Raw genomic sequence first — 24,109 nt, 5'->3', positions numbered from 1 at the left:
AAGATTGGACACTACTGATCTAGCTTGTTGACAGGGAAAGGAATAATTAATTTTTCTTCTCTTATCTGTATGCTTTTATACTTCTTTGTAGGATGTTAGTATAGGAGCAGTTTGAAAGGCTGAGCAACCATTTCAGAGTTTTGATACCAATGCCCATTTTTTTGTGTTCTATATCTGTTGCTTACGGCCCAGGATCACAGCCTTCATCCTTCTTTATAGGATCCTTTCAGGATCATTTAATTCTTCCTTTTACAAAACATCTGTTCACCAGAGCTCCCCAAGGGATAACAAGGTCTAATGGCCATAAACTCCAGGAAGGCTGATTTAGACTGGATATTAGAAAAAAGATTGTTATGGTGCGTGTGTCCAGGGTCTGGAACAAACTCCCCCCAGAGGTGGTGCAAGCACCTGCTTTGGATTCTTTCAAAAAACAGCTGGATTTATTTCTTGCTGGGGTCCCAGCTAACTTGATCCCAGCTAACTTCCTGCTTATGGTGAGGGGACCTGGACCCGATGATCACTTGAGGTCCATTCCAGCCCCTAACATCTATGACATCTATGAAAAGGGTCCAACTTATTCTTGAGTAATGACAATTTTTTCCTCCCATTTCATTGGACTGCTATTCCCCAATTGGCGTAAGAAAACATTGAATTTTAAAAGTAATTCTTGGTGTGGCCTTGTTTTTGTATTTAGGAACATGAACTAGATAAGGCTGAGAAGAACAGTAATGTGGAAGCCCTTGAACAAGAAGTACAAGTACTGCAAATTGAGAAAGAAGATCTGGACAAAGTTCTAAGGAAATTGGATCAGGAGATGGAACAGTTGAACTTGCATACCATGACAATAACCCAAATGGACATGCTGAACAAAGACAAAGTAAGATGTTTATTTTTATTTTCCTGTTGTTTTTACCTCAAGGTTTAATAAGGAATGGTCATTTCTTGAATCTTACAGCATTTAAAGTACTAAACGTTGTTTGCTAGACTTCATAAAAGCCATATGTTTGTAAATGCATTGAGTAAAACAGATAGTGAATATTGGAAAGTGTATTTTAAAAGAACTTTTTCTCAAGGCAGACAAAGAGGAGCAGATCAGAAAAATAAAATCTAGGCACAGCGATGAATTGACATCATTGTTAGGATACTTTCCAAACAAAAAACAGCTTGAAGATTGGCTCCATGCTAAAACTAGAGAAATTAATCAGACAAGGGACAAGCTTGCCAAATTTAAGTAAGTATATATTTACTTGATTCTAGCTTCAGAATTCACTTCTGAAATTAACTTTAATATTAGAAAATTTGATCCACTTGTTTTCTCTTTAATAGTTATTTCTTGTTTATTCTTGTAACAAAGCAAAATGTACAGCTAAGTTTGTTTATTTTTAGCTAATTGAAAATGTAAATGGTGTTAATGCTAAACTAATTTGCAATTTAAAATATTTCAGTACTTCAGACCTATACTTAAAGAAATACAGTTCTGAACTTTTATGCTGAAGATATTCAGTTATCAGGTAGATTTAGTAACAGACAAATTCCGTGTGTTAACTTAGGAAACCGCTCGGTTTTAAACTCTCAAATATATTTTTACTCGTATAACATATCCTTCTCCCAAAAATTATATTTAATCCAAGTAGAATACTCAAAATATTTTCAGGAAGTGAGGTAATCTGCAGTAGAGTGAATTCATACTTTTTTATTTCAGCAAAGAACTAGCTTCTGCAGAGCAAAATAAAAACCATATTAGTACTGAACTAAGAAAAAAAGAAGAGCAGTTGTCTGGCTATGAAGAGAAACTTTTTGATGTTTGTGGAAGCCAAGATTTTGAAAGTGATTTGTACAAGCTTCAAGATGAAATTGAAAAGTCTTCTAAGCAGCGAGGTAAGTTTGTGTATTTCTCTATTTTTTTTTATTTATTTATTTTTTTTAAAGAATATTTTCAACTGAAATTGTGAGCGTTAAATTAGAGGTATTGTCAGTTGTATTTTATAACCTTTTGTGTCTATAAGGTGAAAAATGTTAAGTGTAAAATTTGAAATAAAATCCAATCCCCAAATGCCTTGCGTTAAAGTAAAGCTAAGATTTATAAAGGTAATATAAAAATAAGAGTCTTGAAAAATTTCAATTCTGTCAATTCTGTTCCTTGTTAGGTTGTTGTTCAGAATTTATTGGCAAATACTTTGACATAGTGAGCACATCTACATATGCAGTTAATGTGCATGAATAAGCTCTGGAGCTTATTGCTCCTGGTTGTGCTGTTTTTAAACGTGTGTCTGGGACCAGTAAGCTCTGGAATTTATTCATGCGCAGCACATTGAACTGGGTTGGAGCAGCCCTTGCTGACAGAGGGACCCAGAGGAACTCCCCGTGGCTCATTGTGCTGTGGAGGGGCAGGAGGGTGCTTCAGCATGGGATAGCCGGAGGCAGCCCCCACACTGAAGCACCCTTGTGCTCCAGCTAGCCAGGGTGGCATCTACATGTGCGCTGCTGTGGAGGTTTTTTACACTGCAGCAGGATAGTGCTTGTAAATACAAGTAAAAAACCCCACAGCAGCCCACAAGTAAATTAGTTTAATAGATGTCTAGCATGTAGCTTGCGACTCAGGATTGTGTCAAGAGACTGTCCCCTGCCTAAAGAGAGTGTTCCCCTGCCTAAATTTGCATTGCATGCAGAGCAGCAGTAGTTACTATGGATCTAGCCTGCGGAGCCTAATGTTAAAAAAAGAATGATAGCTTTCAAAGCAAATCAGCGACTTCCACAAATTTGCTTCCTTATAAGAGCAATCAGTTTCATCACACTAAAATATTCCTTCACTATTATTTAACAGGATACAGTTGTCTTACTGCATGAAATGACAGATCTATTGTTGTGGATCAGGTTACGCTTTGCTTTACTTAACAAACATTACTTCTTTTAAAACAGCTGTGCTTGCTGGAGCCACAGCTGTTTATTCACAGTTTATTACACAGCTGACTGAGGAGGATCAGGCGTGTTGCCCAGTTTGTCAGAGGGTCTTTCAAACCGAGACAGAACTGCAAGATGTAATTAGTGATCTACAGTCTAAGTTGCGTCTTGCACCAGACAAACTGAAAACAACAGAGTCTGAGCTTAAAAGACGGGAGAAGAGGCGTGATGAAATGATGGGACTTAAACCAATAAGGTAACTTATTAAGCACGGTAAAGCATCTCATGTTAATATACTTGATATACGAATTATATTGTTCTAGGCACATTACAACAAACATTTTCTTTCACTTAGTCCTAAACTGTTTTGGAGTAGATGATTCAGATATCAAAAAGCTAATCTTTAACACTGTTTTTTTACACTGGCATGAAGTTACTCCCTTAGGTTATGGACATGCATCGCTTTTGTAGCACTGTATAGATCCTAGCTCTGTGTCCATATTTGCAGGGTTCACAACTATGAAGATGGTAGATCTGCCACAAAAAAGGCACATTTGCCATAAAAACTTTCCTGTTTCAAACAGGAACTTCTTTGTAGTGCCACCTTTTGTAGTGTCGCATATGACTTCAGACAGTTGTGCTACAGTGGCTTTCTTGGTCCCCCAGCATCCCAGAGTGCTCCACTGTCTATTTCCCCCTGAAAAGTGGATAGAGGGACAGTGGTGACACTAGCTGATCAGGAGCAGGAGCCTACCCAATCTCAGTGTCTTTGGGCACATCCAGATGAGCACAGTCATGCGGTATGCGGCACTGCAAACACGCGGTGCCACATACCACACAATCCAAAGTTCTCTGCGCTGTTCTGGGTTTTTTCCTTTTTTGACCCCTGGATATCCAGGGGTGAGAGAAACCCACAGAAATAAAATCCGAAGCAGCACATGCTCAGGCAGCACACACTGCTAAAAAGTAGAGCCGGGACACTCAGAGCCACACTGCGGCTGCCAGCCAGGCTTTGCCCGGCAGGATCACCATGGCTGCAACTCCAGGACCCTAGGTAAGGCTGCTGGGGCCAGTACAGTGCTAGCCCCAGCCTTCCCTACACCACCCAGCATAACATGCTGTGCACCAAAGCATGCGTGGCACAGGCATTCCCTAGGGACAAGAACCAGTGGAACAAGGTGCACCGCTGGTACTTGTCCTTGGGGAACAAAATGTTCACACACATCTGGATGCGCCTTTTGAGATAAACCACTCAGTTGTTGCTGCACTGGCTTTGGGACAGATTAATTAGCTGATACTGCTGGGGCAGAAACGTCCTTTGATGTTAGCTGTCTTTGTTGTCTTAGGAATTTACAAGAAGACACCAAATAGCAAGTAATGTTTTAAAAAGACACCCTGGGCAGATTTTTCCAGATAACTCCATAGTGGATTAATTCTCCTTGCCTCACATTACTCTGCATCTTTTAAACTAGGAAATATATTTTCCCCAGGCCACATAGTTGGCAGAAAAAATGGAGACAGATTCCTGAGGCTTCCTGTCAGTTCCTGTAAGATTGAGTAAGGGTGAAAAACACCTGGCTTTTGCAAAAAGATGAAGACGCTCTAGACACAAGAATTTTGAGAACCATTCTTCTAGCACAGGGATGGGCAATTACTTCAGCTGGAGGGCTGCTTAACAAGTTTTGGTGAACTGCTATGCCCTGCCCCTTGAAAGGTGCCCACCCCATCTTGGGACCAGAAGTCCCTCCCCCTAGCCCCTGACCTTTGCCACCAGGCATCCCTCCCCTTACCTTTGGAAGTACTCCTTTTGAGAGGTGGGATTTGCAGTCTTGAAACTGGAAGTCCCACCCTGTAACATGGTCCCTGACATCAGACGGTCCACCCCATTGACTGGGAAACACTGCCTTTCCACAGGGCCCACCCTCATGGCACGTGGCCTGCCCCTGGGGCCCCAGAAGTTCCGCCCTGTAGGCCACAAAGCACAGGCACGGCCTATCAGATAGCAAAGGGTTGTGACCCCTCTAAGAACCTGACCCATTGCCCTCAGCCAATCAGTGGGGGTTTCAGGGGTCATCAGGCCTCCCCAAGAATGGTGCCAAATCAATCAAGTCAAGAGCCACACATACAAAATCTTTCAGAAGAAATCATTTTAACAAAGCGTAGATAAAAAAAAAAAAAACAAAAACCTGCTATAACATATCTTAATTTTATTTCAAAAAATATTTTCGTCCTGATTTAGGTGTTATTAGTGTATATAGAGGTGACTGCATAATAGCTCAAAATAAAACCTTATTTCTGTATATTGTATGGGGTGGGGGCAGGGGGATGTATATGGAGGTGTGTGAAGGGAGTGTGTGATGTGGGGGGTTGTATGCGTGTGCGTGCGTATGGTGGGGTTTGGTGGGTGTATGTGGATATGGTGGGATATAGGGTGTGTGTATGGCAGGGATGTATGTGGGTATGGTAGAGTGTGTATGAGCATAGTGGGTGTGGGGATGGTGGGGCGAGGGGGCGCTGCTCCCTGGCACTCTGCATGGGGCTGAGTTCCACACATTCCATGCTCCCATCTGCACCCACCCTGGCCTTGGCCCCAGCCTGCACACACAGCTTCTTGCCAGGGCTACCTTACCCCCGCTCAGCTGCCTGCAGGTGGCTGCTGATTGTGCCAGGTGAGCAGGGTGGGTGGAAGGTGACCTGAAGCTGGAACCCCATGCACTGGGGCAGGAGCTGCCCAGCTTCATCTCCCCTCCCTACCTGCTGCCCAGAGCCCTGCAGCAGGGCCAAGAAGGAATTGCTGGAGGTGGGGGAAGCCAAGCAGCTCCCTGGGTGGCTGCAGCAGCAGCCCTGCCTGGAAACTGTGCATGCTGACCAGGGCCCTTTGGTGGGCGAGGGTGGGAGCACAGCATGTGCTGCCCCAGCGGGAGTGGCCAGGGCATGGTCTGATGCACAGCAGGGCAGCTGTGGGTTGGAGGTAATTTAATTGGTGGGTGCCTGCCCTCCAGTCGTATCTAATCAGCTGGTGGGCCAGATCTGGTCTGCAGGCCATATTTTGCCCACCTCTGTTCTATCAGGATTTAATTAATCTCAGGTTTTATGAGACTTAGGCTATAAGAGAGGAAAGTGCAGATAAAAATGTACACTTTTCCTTCTCAAGGTGGTAGTATTGTACAGTTTATTTGTGTATGACCCAAGATAAGAATTAATGCATTGCTTTGACAAATTCTCTTGGTATTGAACTAATCTTAGCTCAAAAAATAGGGATATGTTGCCATATTTTGTTGAATTAGATGAACTAAGCAAAGATGGGAAGATTTCAGCAGCTGACACTTTTTATAAAATTATTCCATCTGTTTCGCATTTAAATATTGTACAGCCTTCATTATATCATGAGTGTGCTATAGTTTTTGAATCAGCAGTTGCTATAGATTTGTATTTCCTATTCAGGCAGACCATAGTCGAACTCAAAGAAAAGGACATACCAGATTTAAGGAACAAACTACAGAATGTAAACCGAGATATTCAGCGCTTAAAAACTGATATAGAAGAAGTAGAAACTCTCTTACATACAGTTATTCCTGAGGAGGAAAGTGCCAAAGCATGCTTACAAGATATAACACTTATGGAAAGATACCAGGTAAGTTTTTCTTAACTTCTTCTAATGAACGGTTGACACTCCCATAATGTTACTTTTGGTGTCCAGTAATTACTGTTTTTACAACACCTTGAAGTATTGAAGAATTTTAGAGCTACTAGAGAAAGCATTTAGAAAACAATTCCAAAGCTAACACAGATGGTTATGGTAACTGTAGTATCTTACACTTGTATAATGCCTTTCAGTTCAGAGGATCTCGGAGTACTTTACAAAGAGTTCACAAGAATTGTAGCATTCTTTGATATACCATGGAGAAGTGAAGGGAGAAATCATTTTCTCTGCACTAAACCTTCAGTTATGAGCTTCCCTATTTGGAAGTTACTTCAATTTAAATGAAGTGTGCTTTGCAGTTCTGATGCCCCAACTTTCAGTCATTCTTAATTAGCTCTCTGCATTTGAGTTTCATACCATGCACCTTTTCATATCTTATTGCACATTTCCTTACTTATGACTTCTGTATTATAGGATCATCCATTTACACGGAGAAGCTTGCAGAGTATGTCACATAATTAAGAGAAAATACTTATGTAGCACAAAAGAAGAGGTGATATATTTGGGAAGTTTTCTAATTCTGTTAGGGATTTAAAATCCAAAACAGAATGTGCTACTGTTTCATCTTGCCAAATTCTGGCACAATATTTCAGAAAGACTTTATAGGATGAGGACTGTCACATCTACCTTATTGGCCTAGAAGGAAATTGTCATTTGGGATTATATTGATATCAGTATACATATTGATCATATCCCTTTTCAATGTATACACTTCTGAACACATCAGTGCATATTGATTAATTGGCATTTTCTTTCTACAAATCTTAAATTGAAACTTGTACACTTGTGTCTAGTACTTTAGTGAAATGGACTAAAGATGACATGCACATTTTATGCACCTGAGGTTTTCATACAGCCGATATTTATGAATGCTATTTACTTAAACCCATCTGCGATTTGCATGCTAAAAAGTTTAGGTGCTTAGAAGTGGTAGTGCAATTTTCAATAATGTGCTATATGTATTCTTAGTTCAGAGTGAAAACCAAATTTCTTACAACTTCATTGTTCTTAGGTTAAACGCGATATCTTCAGTTAGACCAACTCAGATAGTTGGAAAAATTCTTCTTAGCAAGCTTTCGGGCACAAATACCCTTCATCAGGCTGACGAAGTATCTGCAGATGGTCCATGCTCTTCATGGATGGAGTGGTAATGGCTGCTTTACCACCTGCAGACATTGTTTTACCATCTGCAGGCGCTTCCTCAGCCTGACAAGGGGTGTTTGTGCCCGAAAGCTTCCTGAGAAGAATTTTTCCAACAATATCTTTTATAAGACTAACTCAAATACGATTTACCCTAAAAACCTTGTCTGACTCTGTACTTAGACCAACACGGCTATGACCTATACCCCTTATAACTTCATTTACATTAGCATTTCTTTTGGCTAAAGAAGACAATCTTTCATTTAAAAAAATAATTTTTAGTGCAAGTTACTCTGAATTGGAGGAGTTTAAGAAAAAGATTGTTTTGTTAAAGTTAGCAAACACATTATTAAACAGTGCAAAAATATTAACTTTTCCTATTGCTTTTAGATTGATCTAAGGGATGTTGAAAGAAAAATTGCTCAGCATGCTGCCAAACTGCTAGGGGTAGACTTAACTAGAACTGTTCAACAAGTAAGCCAAGAAAAGCAAGGAAAGAAACACTTGTGGGATACAGGTAAATTATGCAAGCAAGATGGTTTACCAATCTTGATGCATTTTGAAGATAGATTGAAAATCGTTTTTCACTTTTATGTAAGCCTCAGTTATTTAAATTTGGTTTTATATTATGTAGTGTTTTAAAGCAAATGGTTGTCTCAGATAAATCCTGTTTAAGTGGACTAGTCATTTTATTATTGTCTAAAATCTGTCACCTGCTACCAAGAATACTTTAGTATTCAATTTCAGTTAATGCAGAGTAAATTGTTTTAAGTCCCAGATTGTTAAACTATGTGGATTTTTTAAATTGGTCTGCAGTAACAAGTAAAATTGAGTTAAATCAAAAACTTAAGCAAGCCCAGCAGAATGAGATCCAGCAGCTAAAGAGTACACTGAATGAACTGAAAGCAGAGAAGCTTCACATTTCCGGCAGAATGCAACGTCGACAACAGCTGGAAGAACAGACTGTGGAATTGTCCACTGAGGTTCAGTCCTTAAGCAGAGAGATCAAAGTAAGAAAATTCACATGCACTTTCTTTACTTCTGCAAAAGTACTGTTAAATGTTTGTCTTCAGTATGATGCATTAGAACTAGCTTTACTGTAATCTAACATTATTATTTATTATAACAATTTTAAAAAATTTGTTCTTTCTGCTTATTTTTGCCATTCTTTAAATCTGGCCACCTCCTAGGCTTGCTTTGTATACCCATAGTTCACAGATAACATGTACAATTTGCCCCTCTTGATTTTTTTTTTTTTTTTTCTCGTTTTGGAAAAGAATTTTCTTTAAAATCATAACAGTGAACTCCCAGATATACACAAGTTTACAAACAAGAAAAGGAAATAAGTAAGGCATTGGGAAATTAAAGGTGGATTTCTAAGAAAAGTATGTATATTGGCATATTCTTTTCTTTTTCAGGAAGCAAAGGAACAAATATTTCCTTTGGACGCTACTTTAGAAAAACTCCAGCAGGAGAGAGAGGATCTAATCAATAAGAAGAACACAAGTAACAAGACAATGCAAGACAAGGTTAGATTCTTACAATGTTTAAGTTAAGAGTACAGTAATTTATTTAGTTATAAAGACACTTTTGTTAGAGAAGGATTCCAGAGCTCTTATAAGGAAAGTGTGTCTTTGGGTAACTGTGGTGGCTACAGACAGCCTCATAAGCTGCCTGTAATTCATTCAAAGAGAGAAGACATAGCCCAGTTCAGAAGATGAGCCAACACTGAAACAGTATGTTGGCAGTCCCTTGTTCCACAAGGCTCCTGTGGACACTGTCTGTGGCTACATAAACAGGGTAGCTGTAAGATAAACTAGGGTGTGGACTTAACAGTGAGCTATTCTCTGCAATACTGCCCTCTCATAGTAATGCTGCTTTCAGTGCAGCAGCTAGCATGGCTTGTCATTACAGCTGTCCTATTCTGTTTTGACTTGGCCAGTAAGCCCACAGAGCTGATTTAAGCCCCTAATTTAAAACCTTTAAGATATTCAGTTTTGAGTATCCAGACCAGAAACTTGTTGTTTAATGCTGTATACTACATGGAAATTATATGGCAGTGTCTTGAAAGTCAGTCTTTATTACATCAACAGGCAGGAAGATGTGATACAAAGCAGGCCATCAAACATGTAACATTTTTATGTAAAATGTATATTGGTACCCTTTGACAAGGTGCATGGCCACATTAGAACAGTGAAAGAAATTAATTAAAAGAAACAGAAAAATATAGTAAAGAAAACTTCTTAAGGAAAAGCCCTGCCAATATAAAATAAAAAGTAGATTTTTATAAAATGAATAGAACTCTCAAAGTTAGAGATGTTTTAAATTTGTTTTGCTAAATTTGGTAATCTGAATGAAACTGAATATTTGTCTTAAAAACTAAAGGCTTTCAGTTAAGCGTACTGAAAATATTGTAGTGGCCTGTACATTTGGAAGCATTCTATACTTAAATGTTATGCAGTTCTGTGAATTAAGCGCGTGTGTGTATATACACATGCGCACTTCTGAACCTAAACATTTATTTAATTAGATGTTTTTCCCCGTAGATAAATGATACCAAAGAGAAAGTTAAAACTATTCACAACTATATGAAAGAAATTGAAAACTATATTCAAGATGGGAAAGAAGACTATAAAAAGGTAATTTTAAAAGAAAAACAGTCAAAATACTTCTTATTTTTTATGTTAAAGTGATAACAATTCTTTTTTTCTATAGCAAAAGGAGTCTGAACTCGATGAAGTAAAAACTCAATTAGCTGATTGTGAGAACCGGAAGGAAAGGATAAATAAAGAGATGGGAACAATTAGACAAGATATTGATACCCAGAAGGTAAATTTATATTTGTTTTTTTTTATGATGCAACATATTCTGAATGATTAGTGGGGACCTGATCCTGCACTCAAATCAATGCAGTTAGCTGTACCCATGCAAAGATGTGTTGATTTATTGTGGCATAAATATCTCTTGTGGAGCAGCTTATCTAATCGGGATCCTAGTGAGACTGCACATGGCTCAAAAATGTCCAAGATTTATATGCACTACAAGTAGATGCCCCTTTGAAAACAGGTCTGTAATCCTCTGTTAACATGTTAGCTGCAAACTAATAAACCTACCAATAAGTAAGCAAACCAATAAGTCACATAAGAGCCTACTTTTTCCAAAGAAATGTTGTGTGTAGCGCTGCTCCTTTGTTGTAAAGTATCTTGTGTTGGACGCTTTAAATTTCAAAGTACCCCATCCTTAAGCATTTTATCAACTTTATTTATGTTTCTTACATACTTGAAATCCTTTGTGATATTGTTCAAGTACTGTTCACACTCAAGTGTAATGTTTGACTGCTCCACTTTTCATCTTAACATCCTAAAAGGATTTAACCAAAATAATACATTATATTTAAAGTAACATTTACAGTTTCATTTACTTGCAAGCACAATCCCACTGACACACAAATGAATTACAGTACTATTATTATAGTGCCCAAAACATTGTCATGGACAGTTTGTGTTGCATCTCTTTCAAATAACTTATCTATCCAAAGTAATTTATTAATGTAATATAATATGAATATGTCTTCACTGCTGCCAGCTAATTTTGCTGTCGGTTGATTATGTAGTTTTGTATCATATGTATATTTCAGAATTGTTCTGTATTCAAGTCCTATACATTGAAAATGTATGTATTTATATATAGAAGTGTGGAATTTTAAAAGCTTATTGCCCTATTAAATGTTTTGGCTTTACTTGAATTTAGATACAAGAAAGATGGCTAGAGGATAATCTTACTTTAAGAAAAAGAAATGAAGAGCTAAAAGGAGTTGAAGAAGAAATAAAACAGCATTTGAAGGAGCTGGGGGAAATGAAAGCTCAACAAATGAAAACGTAGGGTTATCGTATCATCTTTTAAAAAAAAAAATCCAAACCATCATAAGCAGGAGTTCCCCAAAAGAGTTGCATTTTCACCACACTATTAATAGAGAGATTGATTCTCTTCCACTCTTTCAGACCACTTCCTCTTCACATTCATACCTGCATAATATCCCTGTGATAACAGCAACGTAAGTTAGTTAAATTTGCATTAAATAGGTCTGTCTCTGATCATCTTGCTTAGCAGCTGAAATAATGTGGTGAGACAGCATCTCTCGTGAATAAGTCTTCCAGTAACCAGAGCTTGAGAACTGCTTTCCAAAACCAAGACTAGTCCTATGGACATTTCTTATGAATGCAGTTGCTCTCGTTTATAAATCTTGTTGATGTCTGTGAGACTCGAGTATGTTTGCAAGTTTAAACCTCAGTGTATCATCCATCTAGTGTGATTATCCATAATGGCCAATCCTGCAAGTGTCACTTCAGATGGAAGTCAGAAGTAACAATATTACCTTTTAAAATGTTCTATTTATAGTACAACTAAATATGAGACGTAGCATTACCTCTTTGGTGTATGATACGCATGGATGATTTTTATTACTTGTAAAAATTAATAGGGAAAGTACAAGAGTGTCTTGTTTTTGTACTCTGTCCTGCTTGCAGTGATCACAGTGGGACATTTTTCACTCATTTCAAGAGTTTAGCATAATCCTTTGGAGCCAGCTGTGAAGGGGTAAACATACATAATGGTTGTATCAGTGTTAAATTTATACTGGTTTAAGATGTTTTGATATAACTGGTAGATTTTTCCAATTCTGCCAGAATAAGTGAAGCTAAATCCCTGTAACCTAAATTTATTTAATTAGGTTTTCAAATTACTGCAGATTAGCTCCTTTTTTATACCCATATAGGAGCAGAAAGACAAATTTAAATCAAAACAGCTGATGCACATACCCAAGTTGCAAGTTTCCATTTACTTTTTAGAATTATTTAGTTACACCGCTTTTATATCAACTATTCTTGTATAGTACCAAACATATTAATGGCATTTAAGGAATTACCGTAGCAATCATTTCATTGCTGTGTTATGCTAAAGATTTAGTTCTCTACAGTTGGACTTATTTTGCATATTATTACATATAGTATTGCAGCCTTCAAACCTGATGATTTTTCTTCACTAATTAGAGTAGTGATTTTTATAATATTTTTACGCAAAATCCCATCAAAATATTTCCTCATTTCTTACCAGTAACAAATATTTTGCAGTGCAGTTTTGTGTTTGAGGGCAGTGAATATAACATCTTTTTGGATTGCAAGTTTCACTTCTATACTTGCTGCTGCTGTACAAAATATTATCTCTTAGGAAAAACAGGGAGATAGAACTTTCCTTTAGACATGAAGCATTAAATGCAAAATACTCTTTTCTAACATGACAGAGAACAACATCATCTAGAAGAGAAAATAGAAGAACTGAAAAGAAATCACAGTTTGGCCCTAGGCAGGCAGCGTGGATTTGAGGAAGAGATCATTAGGTTTAAGAAAGAGCTTCGAGAATCACAGTTCAAAGATGCAGAGGAAAAGTACAGAGACATGATGATTGTTATGAGAACAACAGAGCTGGTGAACAAGGACCTAGACATTTACTACAAGGCACTTGACAAGTGAGTATGTTACATGGTGGAAATACTTAAATTGGTGATTATCAACTTTTCAGAGTCCTGGCCCCTCCCCAACCACTTTGTTGAATGTGGCAGCATCCTTGGTTGAATACCACTGCTGGCGCTACTTCAGTGCTTCACACCTGGGTCCTGCTGCCTCCAAATAAAATTGCCCTGTGCCTGCATCACAGCCAACAGGCACATGGCACATACGTATGCTCCTTCTGCATTAGGGCTGCAATCAACCTAAAGCAGGCAGAAGCTGCCTTGTGCAATGTAGCCCTTCCCAGTCCAGCCTTTCCTATGCTTCTTCCAGAAACAGGAGCACTGGTGGGACTGTCCTGGGTGCCTCTGTTTGGAGGAGGACTGAGGGGCTTCAGCTCGCCAGTTGAGAAATACAGTAAATGTTTCTGAACTTCTCAATTACACACAAGATTTACCATAATACTGGAAGGCTCCGCTGTGCCTAAGAAGCCAAGTTCCTTAGTTTTCATTGTGGAGTGTTAGATGATATTTTAGGTACGTTGGGTACAAGCCTTTGAGCACCTTGAAGATAAGAACTTGAATTGACACAGTATGAGAGGTTAGTGTAAAATGTGCAAGATGGGCTTTATGAGCTCACAGTAGCTTGTAGTGCTGAGATGATATCCTGGAGCATTCTTTAAAAATGGGAGTTTCCCAAAGAGTGATAGACTGCTCCATGGGCAGGATCTCCATTAGACAGGGGAAAGTAAAGCTGATTGTTGGTTGGCTTTTGCCTCTTGGATCTGAGTTTGTACAGTAAAATTGGTGCTAATCATTTGACATGCATATAAAAAATACCTAGCCCACCCTTGAGGCTTTATAAATAATAATGCTTGCAAAGCAAAATGCAGCCATGCTTCAGGGTTAAAAATGTAGCTCGAGCAAATTAAAGTGTTGCTTTCCAGTCCCTCCTATGTTGCTGGAATTTCCTTGTTCATGGCTTCTGCTCCTCCTGATGTGTGGTTATAGAGGTATATTAGTCACAGTGTCTCAAAGGCTACTTTCTTGAGGTGTGTGTGTGTATATATATATATATATATATGTATTCAGAGTACTTCGTTTAATAAAAGGGAAGAATAAAGAAATGGTGTTTGAAAGAGATGTTGATATCCCATTGTAAGCTTTTTTTGAAATTGCTTTTGTAAAGAATTTCTGTTTTTTAAAATGAAATGATAGATGATCATTATAGCTGCTGACAAATGTGAAGACCCCCCCAAAAAAAAAAAAAAAAAAAAAAAAAAAAGCACTTTACAGGAAGAGGAAGTGCTGTAGTTCAGCCTGGCTCCCCAGCATCTGTGTAGATCAGGCATTTCAGCAGGGCTTCTTGATGCTTTTATCTAAAGCTGATTCAATTGGGTATTAGACAAAAGTGCCAAAAAGCCCCACTGAAGCCCCTGATCTGTGCAGAGGTTGGGTCAGACTAATGTGGTGCCTCTTCTGGGGATGCACTGCGCTCAGTGCAGGGTCGACTGGGCATAGAGTAAAGCTATGTTCTTTCTTTTTCATGTCTATAAGCAGCCTGCATTTCTTTGCCTTGCCACTTACCATGGAAATGCACTCCATGAGTTCCCCTACAGTTTTCCCTTTTATAGTTAAGAATTAAATTGCTGTTTAAGGCAATACAGGAAATTAGTCTTGTAATTTCAAGAAAAAACAGATAGGCATCACTTATGGGTAATCGCGTAAATCAGTGAGAAAAATATCATCTCTAATGGTCAGAGATTGAAAGCCATACACGTAGTCTAGGAAATCAGCATTTTGCATGCATGCATTGTGCTTCTGGTAGATTCACTGTAAGATTCATCTTTATTGATTTTATATTTAAAGACTGGTAATATTGCTGTATAATGTATTCCTGAGCTTTGTGCTGAATTTTTGGTGTATTTTTCCTTTCTTCAGGCTTAGCAATTTCTATTTATGGTAGTGGGAATTTTTTACGTCCCTGGATGAGATGGAGAATTTTGTTTCTAAAGAGATTGGGGGGGGGATTTTTTTTTTCATCCCAGAAATGTTTTATTGCCCCAGCTTTTTTTTTTAAGCGTTCAAGTAATTGGCATGAGCCACCCAACATACTTGGACTTTCATGTTATAATCTGATATTACAGCAGAGTTCCAGGTCTTCTGTAGTTAAGGTTGAGCATCAGTCTTTAATTAAAGGTCAACCATAATGTGCAACTTTATTTCATTGCTTGTTTCTTGTTGGTCTTTGCTTCAACACCAGGTGACTCAACATAAAAATATACATGTTTGATATTATCAGATAGAAGATTCCTATAAAAGATGCAATCTCTTAAAGTCCTGGTGTCATTATTACTGCTTTTGGGTGAGATGGGTGGAAATGATTAGAGCCTAACCCTTCCAAGTGACTGAATCAGAATTCTTGGTAAAGGCAGAATGGAAAAGAGAAATCCTTTTCCACTCAAATCCAGTGTCTCCCTCACTTCACACAGCTGTCAGTCAAGGCAAAAAGTGCTTGAGTTGTCTATTCAGGCCTAACCCATTTGAAATAGTAAATTTCTCATTACCATATGCAGGTTTCTGGATTCTTGTAAAAGATAGCATCTCAAATCGATGGTAGAGGCAGGTAGCAAGAATGCCACTTACGTGCAAGGTTTGTACATGTTTGTAAAGGAAGACATGGCTGATGGATGGTTTCTAAACCCACATTCTTGACATCCTTCTTTCTCATCTTGTTGAATCCAAGTATTGCTAGGTTTGCAAAGTAGAGCCAGGGGAGGTGGCCCTTCCTTTTCCATTGATTGTACACAACTCACTAGATTACTGGATTGCTTTGAAAAGCTGCACCATTATTTGGACTAAGATATACAGGATAAGGATTTTTTTCTGTACTGTCAACACTGCTTTTCAATTAAAAAGAAAAGTTAAAATGTAGTAAGATTTCAAAGGAACAAAAACATTCCAGCTTTTATAAAAATGTAATTAGCACAATATTTTAAAAAATTCGCTCTGTAAACCTCAGAAGAATCTGAGCTGTGGATTTGGTCTTTGCACCAGAGAGAAATGCCACGTATTGTGAACAAAAGTGTATGAAGCTGGAAGTTTAGAAGAGGTTATTTAAAATCTGTTTATGACCATTCTGATATCACTTAGAGAGAGAGACCCCATCCTGCAAATAGAAGAAAAATGAGTTAGTTTATACAGTGAACTCAGTCTGTGTGTATAATGATAGTCACAGGTTTAAATGTTTGTAGGGTCAGGACTGAAGTCAGCAGCTCTAGATCTTAAGGATGAATTGATTTGTGAAAGTACACAGATTTTCAGATTATGAAAAGTGTGGTTCACTTATGACTTGGAATTGAATCGTTTCTGTCAGCCTAACGTTAAATGTAGCTTCCTAAGAAACTTCCATTCACTCCTCCTGTAGTAAATGAGATTTTTTCACTGTTGTTCTTTCTTAGAGTACTAATGACATTTCACAGCATGAAATCATAGAGAAGTAAGGCTGAAAAAGACCTTAAAAGATTATCTAGTTCAACCATGGGTTCAAAAATGGAAGGAATTGACAAAAAATAGTGCACAATCTTTAGCAAAGCACCTACATTACCATAATGTAACTCAGTTACAATTCTATAATATTCATTTTAAAGTGGGGAAAATCCCTATTTGGGTGATGGCTTGGAATCTAGACTTTATATGTGAATGACAATTACACTTAAACTTTAAGTAATAATATTCTTCAGTCAATAATTGACTAGAAATCTAAGAGTAACCAAAGAGTTTTGCTTCCATTGCTCTAATATCTTTTGAGATATAATTGTTGACATTATGAAACTAAATTGTATGCGAAGGGGAATATTTACCAATGTAAAATATTTTTATTGTGTATACATTTCTGCTGTACTCACTATCATAAATAATAATATTTTTAATATGGACTCTACTTGGAAAATGGCAGAAAAGCACTGTCTTCCTGAAAACACTTTTAGTCAAGTCAGCTATTTTGTCTATTGTTCTTCTTTCTTAGAGCAATAATGACATTTCACAGCATGAAAATGGAAGAAATAAACAAAATAATTCGTGATCTTTGGCGAAGCACCTACAGAGGGCAAGGTACCCGAATTGGTTTTTAACATTTCAGTATACAATCTCCTGAAAGCATCTTGTTATGTATAGCTTGCTTCGTAATAAACATTGAATACTTCACAACTACATTTTTTTAAAACTCTGCATCCATGGTACTCTAAACTTGAATCAAATTGTTGGAATAATAAAAATTTACGTAGTTGAGCCATGGCACAATCTGATGTAATTCATCTTCCTGCACTTTCCAAAGTACATGCGTCTTTGGGAGCAGGAGGTGAAACAATACTGCAGTTAAGCAGCATACTAGTTTAATCCATTTCCATAAATTAACCTACCACTGTTGAAGGTTCATCTGTTGGTAAGAGTGTTCTGAGCAGTATTTGTATAATTAAAACATGCTTTTTTATAATGGAAACCTTTTCTTCCCATTAGATATTGAATATATAGAGATTCGTTCTGATGCAGATGAGAATGTTTCAGCATCTGATAAAAGGAGAAGTTACAATTATAGAGTAGTAATGATAAAAGGAGATACTGCATTGGATATGCGAGGAAGATGTAGTGCTGGGCAAAAGGTATGTAATATAATTTCATTTACATGGAAGTGTTAGCGTGATGCTGTAGGAATTTTTCTGTATAGTGGTCCAGGAATCATGTGATAGGCAAGGATTTCTTAGGGTGATATCTTTTATTGGACCAGCTGAATAATTAGGAGAGACGGACAAAGCTTTGAAGGCAAGACATTCCTCTTCAGGTCATTTTACATGGAACAAGACTTCTGTGGTTGGAAGGATAAGATACTTTCTGGATTGTTAGAAGTGAAGACAAACACAGGCTCAAAATGCCCCAAACAAACGATGCAGAGTTTCTAGTTGCTTCATCTACTGAAATGATGCTAACAGTTGTATAGATTTTATTAAAAAAACAAACAAGCCACAAATGCATTTTGAGAAGAAAGCTTAAAAATTTTACAAAACAGGAGAAGCTTAGAATGTCACGCGGAAGCCCCATGTGAATGAGACTGAAACTTTCTTAGCCATTTTCCGAGAATTATTTGATCAGAAAATATGATGCCAACAAACAATTACAGGAAATTATTCTTTGGTAAAATATACTCCTGCTAAAATGTCTTCAATGTGTTTGAATCTTCATGTAGTCAAAAGGTGATTTGCGAGACTTAGTCACTTTGGACACTAACAAACATGCAGGTCCCCTGTTATAATTCACAGTGCTTCACAGAAAGTGCCAAGAGATGCAATGACTTCCCCCCTAACCCAACAGAAATATCTGTGTTAGGTCTGGGGCTAGGGATTGAGCTCCACTTTGGAGTGGATCCAAGGGAGAGAAGCTGCATGTGGATTGGAGCCCCACACTAGGGGAGCTCCAATTCACATGCCCCCAGACCAGAGCTCCCTCCCAGCCTGTAGACACCACCTGTTCAGGCACAGGGACAAACGGAAGTTAATGAGCATACTCTGCTTTGGAGCCCCATCATCCAAACCCTTGTTAAATGAGGGTTAATTTGTTGCGCACTCGAACACTTTTAAAGCACTACAGCTCTGCACTTCTGTCAGGGCACAGCTGTAGAGCGCTTTCAAGGGGCTGATCTCGTGACAAAAATATCACTTATATCAGTGCCCATCATGGCAACACAAATGGTGACAAACTGGTGGTGGCTTGAGAGTGCAGAAGGGACCTAGAGTTCACATAATAGCCCAAAAGGGAGCCTATATGTTCTTACAAATCCCAACCATCCCATGTAGAAGAGGATTAGGGATAAGTAGAGCAAAATAACATAATCATTCAATTCAAGACTGCATTTCAATGCTTTCTTATGCAGACACAGAATTAAGATTTCTGGGACATCCTTAATTCAAGCATTTCCTGAATTCTGACTAATTCACTCCAAAATGTAATGTTGGGGTTTTTTGGATTTTTTAATTAATCTTTTTATTTCAAGTTTGAATTTTGTATGCAACTATCCTTAGAGAACAGCAACTCTGTGAATTGCCTTTTATAAACACTCAGCCTGTTGTCTTTTAAGCCTGCTGTTGCTGTTTGTAGTGTTGTTACAAAAAGTTACATACATAATTTCTTTCTAAGAATACACTGAAGAGATGGGGGTTATTTTCTTTCAGGTACTTGCTTCCCTTATTATTCGTCTTGCTCTGGCAGAAACATTTTGTCTCAATTGTGGTATTCTTGCGCTGGATGAGCCTACCACTAATCTTGATCGAGAAAATATCGAGTCTCTTGCACATGCACTGGTGGAGTAAGTGACTGGTTTTAGTTTTAACTGGCAGTCTTATGATGTGGATATCTTCTCTGTGTAGTTGGAATTGGGGAGGGTGAATTCTCTCCCTTACCATCCTACTCTCTAGTATATTAAAACAGCAGCAGTAGTTTTACCATGTTTTGGAAATTATTTCTTTTTTAATTGCCCAGTAGCTTGCCATTTCTGTACACAATAGCATCTATTTCAGATAGATAGATAAGTATGTACACACACACGTACATGCATACAATTATATATACTATAGTGTATATGTGTGTGTAGTATATACTGTATAGTGTGTCTATATAGTATGGTTATATTTATGTGCGTGTATGATGGATCTGTGTGTGTGTGTATAATCTATCGCTATATATATAGATAGCTCTCTCTATATCATCTCTAGATCTAGAAAAGATAGATCTCTCTATAGCTATATAGATAGATGGCTATAGAGAGATCTAAATCTATATCTATATATACTAGCAAATTGCTTGCCAAGAACAATGGCCCCATGCATCCGGTCCCACACCCGCAGCTCCCTCTAAGCTGCGTGCATGCACAACTGTGCACAATAAAAAATCGTGCCGTGAAATAACTTTTTAATGCCAATCACACTGTGGCGTACCGATGGGGGGTGGGGGAGCATGGCCCCCCCAAGCACTGGCCTGTGGGGGATGCCCAGTGCTGTAAAAAGGGGGCGCCAACGCTCCTGCCACTGTTGGCTTTGCGTCCGGCACACTGAAATACCCACGCACTCCCAGCCAGGATTGCTCACAGATTGCTAAACCTTAGAGGGAACATTGCCCATATCCCCTTCTCTTCTCCCCTTTGGATCTGACCCCTCCCCACCGTTGAGTCTGACCCCACCCCAACCCCTCTGGTCCAGGTTTGACCCCGTTCTCCCCCATTTGGGTCTGGGACAGATTAAGCCTTTTATTATATTAAATGCATATATCTGTATAGCCGGACAGTCATGTATACATATACATACATATATAGACACACAAACATATAGTGTGATTCTGTATACAATACCATATATTCCAGATACTCCATTATTTGAAAAAAGGAGGAAGCATTATTTAAGTAAAATTAATGCTGACTGTCAGATTGCTTAACAGTTCATGACCTTTATCTCTGTATCTTGGGTTTTCATCTTAATGGTGATACAAGAACAACAAAGACCTTTATTGTTATTTGGTTAGTTAGTTCTCTTTATTCTTCCTAAGAGTTTACTGCAGCTAGTTGGGAGCCAGAGATGTTAATAGTCAAGTACTTTACTAATGATCACATGAAATAACTGAGGAAGAGCCTGCACTTCTTTCCAGTACATTCTAAGCAGTTAATAACATTTTTAATACAGCATAATTTAAATCTTAGAAAAAGAGAACTACCAAACTTACCCAAATCCAAGATGACTTCAAATTTAAGACAGCCCCCTCAATACTCTAGATATGGAAAATAATAAATTTGTTATAATTTTCCAAGTCTCAAATCTAATTATTGGGGGGTCACCCTAAATTTGTCCCTCCTATTGCTGCAGGGGGCAGGAAAACAGCAGCATGGTGAAAGCAGATGAGGGGGCGGGTGGGGGGAAGCAGGGGTGGGAGTAGGCTGTGAAAAAGCAGGGGGGAAGCAGGGCTGAGGAGCAGGAGGGGAGAAAGCAAAGACAGGGGGCAGGCAGGGGAAAAGCAAGGATCATCCCCCAACCTGTAACTACCCCCTACTACTTGCCTCCTGCTGCTGCTTTCTGTGCTGATCCAGGTACAGGTGGAGCCCAGGATGCTCCTGACCTTTGCTGCAGGGAGCAGCTGTTCTTGGCTCTGCAGTGCACAGATTCCTTCTTCCTTGTCCTGCTCCCGTCCCCCTTCCGTGTCTCTCCTCCTGGCTGACCCTTCTCCCAGTCAGCAGTGGAGGCAAGGCAGGGATGCCTGCCACAGCTGAGAGTGAGATGCTCCAACTGGGGGCTGTGAGGAGTTACTGTGCAGGAAGCCCAGCTGGCTGGAGACCACAGTAGCAGCCTGCAGACTCCTCCTTCCTTGCCTGGCTCCCTGCGAGCAAGAGGTGGAGAGAGAGGAGCCTGGCAGGGAAAGAGCTGGAAACAGGAATCTGCATGCTGCTGCTGCTGCTGCCTGTGCCCCAGCTGGGCTCCCTGCACAGCCACTCGTCATTCCCAGTTGGAGCAGTGTGGTATTTGGTTTCCCTATGATGAATGGGGGAAACACTCGTCTTGGAATCAAGTAAATACAGTTAATAGCATGACCACTTTTTATGGCTTAAAATGTTGTACTAAGGTTGTTTTAGAGAATTTGCCAAGTAAGTTTGCCAAGTTAAGATGTGATTTCCCTGAACGTATCCTAACCATTGAATCTTCCGTAGGATAATAAAAAGCCGCTCGCAACAGCGCAACTTTCAGCTGCTTGTGATAACACACGACGAAGATTTTGTGGAGCTTCTGGGCCGCTCTGAATATGTGGAGACATTCTACAGGATAAAGAAGAACATTGACCAGTGTTCTGAGATTGTAAAGTGCAGTGTCAGTTCCTTAGGTTCATATGTTCATTAAGGCTTCCAGATACTTTTATATTATAGCCTGACTTAGTAATAGAGCAAAGCTTTAAGACTGCTGATATGAAGAAAAGAACTCTATTTTCTTACACTAAGAGAAAAATCATAGCTGAATGTTTAATTCGTGTTAAATAATAACAACTAGTCCACTGTTAAAACTGTCAATTAAAAATATCTAAAAGATGCACAAATTTCCTTGCTTGTTTTAAATATAAATACTGAATATGGACAATCTTGAATGATTGTAGAACACACTATAAATGTAGCTGGGGCTTTAAAAATATAAACAAGCCATGTTCATCTTCAAGTAGGTGTCAGGATGGATCTTTCTGTACATACCTTCATGTGCCACAGCAGGTTCATTGAAATGGTAATGTGTAATCAGGATAATCTGCCTCCTCATTCCAGTCCAGCTGTTCAAGAATTGGTGTTCATCTCCCAAGTTACAGGATATACTTTCCCATATGTATCTGCTTCAGCCACAGGAGATACCTCTGTTCACAGTGAGTGTCTACTGCAGCAGCAGCAGGAGGCTTAGTCTCATATCATCAAGAAAATAAGTTTCACCTACCTGCTTACACTCCATGCACATCAATCTGGAGATAAGATGGTGAGGACACCCTTAGGAGGAAGCCTAGCATTGTGCTCAACGTATGCTCACCACTTCACTTCTGGGGTTAACACTTAAGGAGCTGGAGAAAATGAGGGGACATTGCCTTCCTGGCAGTGAGATTGAATGCCCTGGTGCTCTAATGTAGACCTAGCCAGTGGGGGCAAGTACCAAGTCAGTACTACCCCCAACAGGACTGATCAGAAGCAGATCCTAGCAGGATGGAGGGACAAGCCAACTGTATGCTATCTGTGCCCCACTTGGCCTCTGTGTGAACTGTGAAAAGGACTCTTTTGCTCTGTCTCAGACAACAGCATCCACAGGAACTTTGCTTGACTCGTAGTTGGGGAGATCACTTGTGCTTGAGGGCAGCTTTGTCTATTTTTTGCAAGGTGAGATGCCTTCAAACTCAACAGCATGGTATGAACTTGGTTGACGTTTTAGCTGAGCTGGACTTAAGCCAACAGGGTACTGTGTATGATGTTCCTGTCTGTCCTGGAAGATTTTAAGCCCAGGAAATCATGATACAGAGCAAGATGATGTCCATCAGAAGAGTTTTTGTTCTATATCTAAACATTGGCCAGAGAACTTAGTCCTGTCTGAGACTTCAGCATTGTCTTCTTGAGACTCAAAAGGGCCTCTCTTTGAGCCTTTTTCAGACTACTTTTCATTTTACCCTGAAGGTGGTCTTTAAATGCTTTAATCAAGTGAATTGCTAATCTCGGGGGGGGGGGGGCTACTGTTACATTTCAAAGTAAAGCCTGTAAGGGGCAAAAGTCTGGAATACCTAAAAAGAGGCAAGATATGGCGAGCCAGTAGGGGGTGCTCCTGCGCTGAGCCACCTGCCTCACTGCCCAACCAAAACCATGCTTCAGGTGTCTCCCCTGGAGTGCCTATGTACAGCTGCCCCCCTTCCTGGAGCACGCCCACAAGCTGGGGGTAACTGCTGCTGCCCAGGGTACACAGACCCTGTAGACCTTGGGGGTGCTTCACCCCCAGCAGCATGTATTTGGGTGCTTCTTATAGCCTGAAGCATTAACAGTAGACTCCCTTAGGCAGCTGAGCAAGGGAGCTAAAAGGCTTACCTAATGCCTCTCAAGCAGGTAGAGTAAGGCTTGCTATAACGGATAGCTTTATTGATTGGAGAGGGTAGGCATGGGGAGGGGTACGGGTTAGAGAAGTATCAAAAGAAACATCTTGAGCAAACAGAAGTGGCTTGGTAGCCTTTTGATACTCTTCTAGATCACTTCATCCTAAATTACTAGCCGAAATCCAAGTACGTTACTCCTATTTACAGCCAGAGTCTGACCAAGCTCTTTCGCC

General features: G+C 39.3%; 1 protein-coding gene across 2 annotated transcripts in view; it reads left to right on the top strand.

The window, feature by feature from the left end:
* Positions 1-22,367, top strand: part of RAD50 (RAD50 double strand break repair protein) — a 53,246-nt gene extending 30,879 nt beyond the window's left edge. For both annotated transcript variants that reach the window (XM_019478508.2, XM_014597638.3), the window contains exons 11-26: positions 695-877; positions 1,074-1,231; positions 1,703-1,878; positions 2,920-3,157; positions 6,346-6,535; positions 8,135-8,261; positions 8,561-8,754; positions 9,163-9,273; positions 10,291-10,383; positions 10,460-10,573; positions 11,495-11,622; positions 13,044-13,268; positions 17,275-17,360; positions 17,766-17,908; positions 19,472-19,605; positions 21,988-22,367. In XM_019478508.2, the coding sequence (XP_019334053.1) occupies positions 695-877; positions 1,074-1,231; positions 1,703-1,878; positions 2,920-3,157; positions 6,346-6,535; positions 8,135-8,261; positions 8,561-8,754; positions 9,163-9,273; positions 10,291-10,383; positions 10,460-10,573; positions 11,495-11,622; positions 13,044-13,268; positions 17,275-17,360; positions 17,766-17,908; positions 19,472-19,605; positions 21,988-22,174 (2,487 nt within the window). In that variant the 3' untranslated portion in view covers positions 22,175-22,367. The remainder of the gene's footprint in view (positions 1-694; positions 878-1,073; positions 1,232-1,702; positions 1,879-2,919; positions 3,158-6,345; positions 6,536-8,134; positions 8,262-8,560; positions 8,755-9,162; positions 9,274-10,290; positions 10,384-10,459; positions 10,574-11,494; positions 11,623-13,043; positions 13,269-17,274; positions 17,361-17,765; positions 17,909-19,471; positions 19,606-21,987) is intronic.
* Positions 22,368-24,109: the final 1,742 nt, after the last annotated feature.

The sequence above is a fragment of the Alligator mississippiensis genome, chromosome 9, assembly GCF_030867095.1.
Source record: "Alligator mississippiensis isolate rAllMis1 chromosome 9, rAllMis1, whole genome shotgun sequence".
Classification (NCBI taxonomy): Eukaryota; Metazoa; Chordata; order Crocodylia; family Alligatoridae; genus Alligator; species Alligator mississippiensis.
Note: the sequence above shows the minus strand (reverse complement) of the source record. Positions and strands in the feature narration are given on the sequence as shown.